Below are 10,369 nucleotides of genomic sequence, written 5' to 3'. Positions count from 1 at the left end.
CCAACATCAGCATCAATAACCAACAACAGCATCAATAACCGACTCAGCATCAATAACCAACTCGGCATCGAAAAACCAACAACAGCATCAATAACCAACTCGGCATCAATAACAAACATCAGCATCAATAACCAACATCTGCATCAATAACCAACAACAGCATCAATAACCAACATCAGCATCAATAACCAACATCAGCATCAATAACCAACATCAGCATCAATAACCAACATCAGCAGCAATAACCAACATCAGCAGCAATAAGAAAACATCAGCAGCAATAACCAACATCAGCATCAATAACCAACATCAGCATCAACAATAACCAACATCAGCATCAATAACCAGCATCAACAATAACCAACATCAGCATCAATAACCAACATAAGCATCAGCATCAATAACCAACATCAGCATCAATAACCAGCATCCGCATCAATAACCAACTCGGCATCAATAACCAACTCAGCATCAATAGCCAACATCAGCATCAATAACCAACATCAGCATCAATAACCAACATCAGCATCAATAACCAACATCAGCATCAATAACCGACTCAGCATCAATAACCAACATCAGCATCAATAACCAACATCAGCATCAATAACCAACATCAGCATAAATAATCAACATCAGCATCAATAACCAACATCAGCATCAATAGCCAACATCAGCATCAATAACCAACATCAGCATCAATAACCAACATCAGCATCAATAGCCAACATCAGCATCAATAACCAACATCAGCATCAATAACCAACATCAGCATCAATAACCGACTCAGCATCAATAACCGACTCAGCATCAATAACCAACATCAGCATCAATAACCAACTCAGCATCAATAACCAACATCAGCATCAATAACCAACATCAGCATCAATAACCAACATCAGCATCAATAACCAACATCAGCATCAATAACCGACTCACCATCAATAACCAACATCAGCATCAATAACCAACTCGGCATCAATAACCAACATCAGCATCAACAACCGACTCAGCATCAATAACCAACATCAGCATCAATAACCAACATCAGCATCAATAACCAACATCAGTATCAATAACCGACTCCGCATCGATAACCAACATCAGCATCAATAACCAACATCAGTATCAGCATCAATAACCAACATCAGTATCAGCATCAATAACCAACATCAGTATCAGCATCAATAACCAACTCAGCATCAATAACCGACTCAGCATCAATAACCAACATCAGTATCAGCATCAATAACCGACTCAGCATCAATAACCAACATCCGCATCAATAACCAACATCAGTATCAGCATCAATAACCAACATCAGTATCAGCATCAATAACCAACATCAGCATCAATAACCAACATCCACATCAATAACCAACATCAGTATCAGCATCAATAACCAACATCAGCATCAATAACCAACATCAGTATCAGCATCAATAACCAACATCAGCATCAATAACCGACTCAGCATCAATAACCAACATCAGCATCAATAACCAACATCCGCATCAATAACCAACTCAGCATCAATAACCGACTCAGCATCAATAACCAACATCAGTATCAGCATCAATAACCGACTCCGCATCAATAACCAACATCCGCATCAATAACCAACATCAGTATCAGCATCAATAACCAACATCAGTATCAGCATCAATAACCAACATCAGCATCAATAACCAACATCCACATCAATAACCAACATCAGTATCAGCATCAATAACCAACATCAGCATCAATAACCAACATCAGTATCAGCATCAATAACCAACATCAGCATCAATAACCGACTCAGCATCAATAACCAACATCAGCATCAATAACCAACATCCGCATCAATAACCAACTCAGCATCAATAACCAACATCAGCATCAATAACCAACTCAGCATCGATAACCAACATCCGCACCAATAACCGACAACAGCCTCAATAACCAACATCAGCATCAATAACCAACATCAGCATCAATAACCAACAACAGCATCAATAACCAACATCCGCATCAATAACCAACTCAGCATCAATAACCAACATCAGCATCAATAACCAACTCAGCATCGATAACCAACATCCGCACCAATAACCAACATCAGCATCAATAACCAACATCAGCATCAATAACCAACATCTGCATCAATAACCAACATCAGCATCAATAATCAACTCCGCATCAATAATCAACTCCGCATCAATAACAGCAGCAGTGTAGCAGATTCTGCCAAGACCATATCAATATGGTAATATCCATTGCAATACCAAACTCTGCGAGAGTTGTCATGACAGAACTGTGTGTTGTGGGATATTGCACCATTTGTCATTAAGACTGAGAGATGAGTCAGGCACTGCTCCAGAACCCCCAACACAGGGTAAGTATATTACAGGTCTGGTCAGCCATCATATTCACGATGAAACTCTTCTGAATTTGTTTAGCAGTTTGTATAGCATGTTTGCATTATAAAGTGCAGCTGGTCGTGTTCAATAGCTTTGTATTGTTTAAGCATTACACACAACTGCACAGAGAACTCCTTATATGAAAGATTGAGAAGATCATAAGATGTCTGCCCATACTATTATAGATATGTCAGTTAAAGATGTGGGAGGGCAATATGCTTTTTTAAAATATGCAATATAATTCATTGATTTATGTTACTTTGTACCTATAGATGCTAGGTTTAGCTAATCAGATCATTTCCTTCATGCTGTTTTCACTAATTAGTGCAATGCAAATTTTAGAGTTGCAAATTCAAATTTGAAAGTTTTTTAATTAACACATTCACCAATTAACTAATTTAGGACTTTCGTTAAACTTTTAGCTCTTTTTATTATTAAGTTTGGCTTGTAGATAATGTTTTTCCCCCATAATATTTTAGTTGCAATTATCTGTTAACATCTGTCAGTGACTTGAGAGCCATCTCTCATCTAACCATTTATTACTGATGCTTTTTAATCTAATATAATTTTAATTGAATATGTTTGTTGTAATTGTATAGTTAGGCTATACAACGTTTTTCTCTTTAGTCTCTCATTCGAAAAGGGCACACACACACACACACCAAATATATAAAGATAAACTAATGTAAACAAATGGTACTGAATGTAAAAAAGGGTTATTTACATAAATATAGAGATCACATATGTGACCCACAAACCAGTCACAAGTCGCACGGGTATATTTGTGGCAATAGTCAATAAACTATGGGTATAGGTTCGTATGGGTAAAGATTTTCGATTTTTCTTTTATGCCAAAAATCATTAGGATATTATTAAGTAAGATCATGTTCCATGAATATATTTTGTAAATTTTCTACCGTAAATATATATATATATATATATATATATATATATATACACTGTGTATGTAGGCTATGATATATATATATATGAGTGGATGCAGCAAAATCGCGAACATAAATGGATAACTTTAAAGGCAGTTTTCTCAATATTTCGATTTTTTTGCATCCTCAGATTCCATATTTTTTATAATATTCTATCGGCCTAATATGTCCTATAACAAACTATAAATCAATGGAAATAATATTTATTCAGTTTTTAAAAAAGACCCTTGTGACTGGATTTGTGGTCCAGGGTCACATATGGGGGAAAAATCTGGTTGATTAGGTGTAATGGACTGCAGCGCGAGCGTTGACGAGGTGCGCAAAACGCCTAACTCTGCAATACCACCTTAAATAAGCGCAGAGCGTATAGCGGATGACTCTCTTCGCAAGTAGTCCACCTTAAGCGCGCATAACGCAGGCGTAGAGCGAGGCTTCCGCTTCATTCCCAGCCGGGCTCGCAGCGGATCACTTCGGGGACAAGAGAGAGACGCCCGGCCAACGCCAACAGAACCAGAGCCGCAACATGTCGGAGCCAAAATACCGAGAATGGATCCTGGAGACCATCGACTCCCTGCGCTCGAGAAAAGCCCGACCGGACCTGGAAAGAATCTGCCGAATGGTCCGAAGAAGACACGGGTCAGACCCGGACAAAACCAGGGTTGAACTAGAAAAACTGATCCAGGAGCAAACTGTGCTGAAAGTTAGCTACAAGGGCTCTATTTCCTACAGGAACGCTGCGAAAGTGCAAAGAAAATGCAGAAAGAGAAGCGAGCAAACCGAGTCCGCGCGCGAGCAAACCAAACACGCCAGTTTCAATAACAACGGCGACAGCGCGCTCAGTCTCACGGACCAAGAAGAAGAGTGCGAGGAAGAGGAGGAGGAGGAGAAGAAGGAGGAAAGTGCTGAGAGCTTGTGTTCTGCTGAACCCCTGCCTCCTCAAACCTCGCCCTCCAATCTCGAAAAGGAAGAAAAGATTGTAACACAACCAGGCGGAAACTGTTTTGTTAGTTGCGGCGCGACGGTGTGTTCTGCGGGGAGCGTGAAAGCAAGTGCGTCGAAGGACAAGAGATTAGTCACCGAGGCGGGGGGTGAAAGCGATGCTTCAAGAGGCGAGACGCGCGGCGCGGTCCATGAAGGCACCGATAATGATGAAGAGGAGGAGCGGAAAACTTGCTCGAGTAGTCCGGCTACGATTAACAAGCCCCCCGCCTCCCCAAAACCCAAACTCAAGGGCTCTTGTGTGCGTGTCTCGGAGTCTCCGGATGAAAACAGCACTGATTTAGGCGATAGACTGGTTGCCGCGGTCCGAAGTCTGTCCCGGGGCTCCGCCGCAACACGGGGCCACGCGCCACCGGGGCTGAAGGAGATCCTGGACTTCCTCAGCACACAGAGCGGGATGCCCGGGGAAAAGCTGACCCGCAACCGCGTTAAAGTGGTGCTGGAGCGCGAGCTCGAGAGGGGTCGCCTGCGCAGGACGCGTCTCGGCCACATCGCTCTCCACGCGAGGGCCAACAAGCCGCCGTCCGCGCGACTCCTGAAGAGCGCGCTGCAGGACAGACATCTCGCGAAAAAGGTATAACTTAATATTTCCAACACGTCCTTGCGCGTGCAGTAGCGCTACACGCGCGCGCTACACCCCAATCTTTCGTATAGCCTAAATAATTGATGGAAAAAGCGAAAGGAAAAAAAAGCGCATCCGATTTCCGCTCTTTTCTCGCGTGCAAGTGTGAGCCAGACACCCAAAAACGTGTCACGCATGTGTTTGTGCTTGTTTGTTTTTTTGTGGTCGTGTTGTGTGTGCAAACGATTACACATCAGTTGTGTTCCGCTCGACACGCAACTGTATCTGCGTTGCCCTGTTTCACTTCAGCGTCTCTCAGCACAAAAGGTGCGGACTCGCGTGCGTGTGCGTGCGTGCGCGCGAGAAAGACACCGTCGCTTCTCTTGTTCCGTTGCTCTAATAGACAGACACTCAACACACAAAAGCAAAAGCGCGCTCGAGAGAATCAGATGTGCTGATGAGACATTGATGTCTGCGCGCGGACTGACAGCACGCGACATATTCACAGACAGGGCCGATGATTATTTTTTGTGTTAAAGTTGTGCTGGATATTTTTCACTAGGCGGTGTCTGTTAAGTTAGACGCGCACGGAAAATGTGAAAGGGAGGGAGGGTGGGATCCGAGGCTCGCGTAGACAGCTTTCTCGGGCGATACTTCGGTCATACGAGGTAAAGCAGTGCGATGGCGGAAATTCGCTGCGTGTCGAGCGCGAGCGTTTATAAGCTTCTTAGTTCCGTTCATCCAGTCAGTTTGAGAGATGTGCGGTTGGTTGTTGGGTCTCTCTCTCTCTCTCTCTCTCTCTCTCTCTCTCTCTCTCTCTCTCTCTCTCTCTCTCTCTCTCTCTCTCTCGCGCTGTTGTTTGTTATCTTCTCTGCGTTGATCAGATTTCTCAAGCTCTGTCTTGCTCACTTACAGACTACAGCCGAATTGATTATGAAACACACTGAGTTACTTTAGTACGCGGTCAAATCGTTGTTATCAGCGACAGTGACGAGAGAATCTGTAGCGGATGTTGTTTCGGGCAGTTGCAGGTTTACACCGCGATCGCGCGGAGGATGGAGGTCGCGCACGAGGACACACACACACACACACACACACACACACACACACACACACACACACACACACACACACACACACACACACACACACACACACACACACACACAGTGTTTTTTCATGTTTTATGGGGACTTTTCATGTACAGAATAATGTTCTTACTGTACAAATGGTATGGTATGTCCCCTTACACTAAACATAGGCCTATACCCATCACACAAAACTGTGCACTTTTACATTAAAATAAATAACCCCCCCCCCCCCCACACACACACACACACACACACACACACACACACACACACACACACACACATACACTCACATGGACACACACACTCACATATTATACACTCACATGCACACACTCACATATACAAACACACACAGAGACAAACACACACCCTCTTACATACATACACTCACATGCAAACACACACACACACACACACTTATATATACTCTCACACACACTCACATATACACTCACACACACACACACACACTTATATATACTCTCTCACACACACACACACACACACACCCACTCACACACACACACACTTATATATACTCTCACACACACACACACACACTCATATACACTCACACACTCATATATATATATACACTCACTCACACACACACACACACACACACACACACACACACACTGATATATATATATACACACACATACAATCAATCAATCACATGCATACAGACTCATATACCTAGACTCACATACACTGACACACACTCGCACATATACACTGACTCACACACACACACACGCACACACACACACACATAAACAGCAGTTTGGTTTGAGGCGTAACACTATTTGTCCTTTTTCCCTTATTGATCCCAAACAAACCGAGTTAGCTCGCCCCTCCCTCCGTTTCTGCATCATGAAAAAAAAAGGATCATGCACGCGCATTTCTTAGCTAGAGCTACACAAGTTTCGCTCAAATTATTTCAAGAAGGATATTTTCACACACAGTTCACATCCAAACAAGTCAGCACTAGCAGCCACTCACCTGTCCAGAAGAAACAGTGCAACGATTTAAAAAAAAATTTTTGTTTTTTTAAACTTTAATTTATTTCCACCGTTCAAAAGCCTTCCCGACAACTATACGTGTCTTGGAATGAACACGATGATATTCCCTCGCCCTAATCCTCCTCCTCCTCCTCTCTGGGATCGACTCAGCCATGTTCAGTTCCTCTTGTTGATAGATGCACAACACCCATCAGCCCCTGTCTGTGATTGGTTGAACACTGTTTATTTTGGTTTTGAGTGGTTGGTGAAACCAATTGTTTTTGCGTCCAGTTATGCTTTATAAAGACTACTGTACTGTTGCGTTTCAATAAGTGTGTGTGTGTGTGTGTGTCAGGAGGAGGTGAAGGAGGAAGAGAGGATGGAGGAAGAGGAGAAGAATATCCCAGAGGAAAACATCTCCGGCTCAGCCGAGGACGATCCCAAGACCATCCCGGATGAAGATCCCACAGGGGTCAGAACTGACCCAGCGTCACATGACCCGGAGCTCAGCCAATCAGCGGTGCCGTCTGAGGGGAAAGCTTCGTCGCTGGAGTCGTCCCAGCGGCAGCAGGAGGGAGACCTGGCGGGAGCTCAAGGTACTCGTGACTAATGAGCATTGGTGCCTCGTTTTCCAGTAGAACATCGAAACATGCGTAAAGTAGGATACAGTATTCCAGAGAATATCTTTAATGGGGTGGTAAAGTATGATTTCACTTTTCTAACTGTAGTTAGTGTGTAATGTTGCTGTTTGATCATAAACAACATCTGCAAAGTTACAACGCTCAAAGTTCAAAGCAAAGGGAGAAGTTAGCTTTTAAAGAAAAGGACTACATGACATTCCTCACGGGTTAGTGACATCACCAACCCTATAATTTACATAAGCCCCGCCCCCGGAACACGTCCATGCCGAGAAGAGGGAGAGTTGTTGTAGTCGAGCACATTTGTCAAACTTTAGCATCCATCTCTTCACATGTAATATAAAGTCACTCTGTGTGCATCTCACAACAGTTCCTATACGAGCGATTTATAGATTATCATGACAGAATATGCTAATTGAACATAGTTAACTCCACATCAGCAACAAACATTCATCAACTAACCATTCAGAGACGTCCTGTTGCTTCTACATGTCGTCACTTCTTCTTGAGTCTCTCCATCTTTGTCTGACTCCGTTTTAACATTAAAGGCAGAACAGTTTCTGTCATGTTAGTGTGTGTCTGCGTGAGGTAATCGCAGCTGCTAACACAGGCGAGCTCTTGAAACCCCGCCCTCTGCAGCAGCTCATTTGCATTTAAAGGGACAGGCACAAAACGGTGCGTTTTGGCAAACCCTCAAAAAGTGACTTTAACATGCTATATACAAATATCTGTGGGGTATTTTTTGCTAAAACACACACACACACACACACACACACACACACACACACACACACACACACACACACACACACACACACACACACACACACACACACACACACACTCTGGGGACATCAGAGACTTATTTTACATCTTGTGAAAATGGCATTTTACCCCCCCTTTAAAAACATTAACTGGTTTGTGCTTAAAACAAGAACAACTCTTTGTAAGTGGTGTTTATAATACGTATGTTAGATATTTTAAATAAATATCTTAATATACAATTCTGCTTCTCAAGTATCTTGTTTTTAGGTTTAGATCTTCGGGGAACACTTTACAGTATTAGTTAACATTATTAACTAACATGAACTAACAACGAGCAAAACATTTGTTACAGTATTTATTAATATTTGGTAATGTTAGTTAATAAAAATGCAGCTGTTCAGTGTTTGTTGATGTTAGTTCACAATAACTAATGTTAACAAATACAACCTTTGATTTTAATAATGTATTAGTAAATGTTGAAATTAATATGAACTAAGATTAATAAACGCTGTAGAATTATGTTATGTATGTTATAAGCATGTTAAGTATGTTATGTTAACTAATGTTAAACTACACTGTAAAAAGTAATGTTGGTTAAACTTAAAAAAGCAAGTTACTTTGTTGCCTTAAAATCTCGTTGTAATAAAATATTTGAGTTAATACAATGAAGAAGAATGGTTTAATAAACAGAAACGTATTAATAGTATGTTATCTTCACACATTAGTTATCGAAGTTGATTTGACAAAAGATAAAAAGTTGTGATAACAAGTCATGAAAATATTTTTTTTTACAGTGTAATGAACCGTATTGTGAAGTGTTACCCATTTCTGTACTAGAAAACAAGACCACAGTGTATTGATTTAAAAAAATAAAAAATTATACAGTGTTTTCTGTACATCAGATTCAAGAAGCACATTCAATTTCTTAGTTCCTAAATAAGTTTGAGAAAGGTTCGGATGATTTTTCGGAGCACAATCTTCCCTTGTTTTACTGAAACTAAACTGATTATCGGTCAATGAAAGAGTAGCAGAATGATTTTTAATGTTACGCTGAAGTCAATGTGTTAACAAGCTCTGTTAATATCCACTCATCGAGGCTTAAGCACGAGCTTCCATTCAGATCACGAGTCAGGATTGGCCACAGCCCACAGGAAGTGGAATCAGATCGACAGGAAGTAATAACACAGCACAGCCCTGCTCAGAGTGAAGTGCAAAACGATAAAAAACACGTTTTTCTCATGGACTGGCTTTTAATAAGTTTAGATAATATCTTATATCCACAATGGAGGATGAAAGTATAGCACTATGAGGACTAAGGGTTTGTTCACGCTGCGCTGAGATCAGTTGTTTTTCACATTGTCATTTTGAAAGTAATGAAAACCGATCAGTGTGTGTTTGGACAGTCACTACCTGGTGTGTCTTCATCTGTCAGCATCATACCAAGAAACAAGAAATCAGTCATATTGGTGTATCTGGTGTGTCTTCATCTGCTTCCACTGTAATGTCAGCATCATAACAAGAGACACACTGAATATAATTAATTTGCTGTCAGTCTAATCTGAATATGACTTTTTGAATATGAATATGAGTTGTTTCACTGTGTGAGATGCGTATGAAGTGTGTGTGGGAGGTATGTTTGTGCGCATTAGAAGTTTTAAGTTATGTTTGGACTTTTTTATGGATATTTGTGTTTCCTGCTTTCTGTGGTAGCCAAGTAACAACAACACAAGTGTCCCTCACAAGTCTTGACATTAACTTTATACATCGATACCATGGGGAAAACTGAATTCAGATATTCCAGTATCGATAAGTTTCAGCATCAGTTTATTATTTCAGATGCTTTGTTAAGAGACTACAATTGAACAAATTTATAAAATTGACGACGGGTGTAAATGTCAAGCCCTGGTCCTACAGCTTCTAACACCAGTTTCCCAAACGATGCTCTGCAAGTGCTGGGATTT

General features: G+C 41.4%; 1 protein-coding gene across 1 annotated transcript in view; it reads left to right on the top strand.

Annotated features, from left to right (window-relative positions):
* Positions 1-3,793: 3,793 nt before the first annotated feature.
* samd1b (sterile alpha motif domain containing 1b) overlaps positions 3,794-10,369 on the top strand; it is an 11,157-nt gene continuing 4,581 nt past the window's right edge. Inside the window, exons 1-3 of the mRNA XM_079616194.1 lie at positions 3,794-4,919; positions 7,361-7,601; positions 10,119-10,122. Of these exons, the coding sequence (XP_079472320.1) occupies positions 3,870-4,919; positions 7,361-7,601; positions 10,119-10,122 (1,295 nt within the window). The 5' untranslated portion in view covers positions 3,794-3,869. The remainder of the gene's footprint in view (positions 4,920-7,360; positions 7,602-10,118; positions 10,123-10,369) is intronic.

Source organism: Phoxinus phoxinus, assembly GCF_949152265.1.
Source record: "Phoxinus phoxinus genome assembly, chromosome: 6".
Taxonomy (NCBI): domain Eukaryota; kingdom Metazoa; phylum Chordata; class Actinopteri; order Cypriniformes; family Leuciscidae; genus Phoxinus; species Phoxinus phoxinus.
Note: the sequence above shows the minus strand (reverse complement) of the source record. Positions and strands in the feature narration are given on the sequence as shown.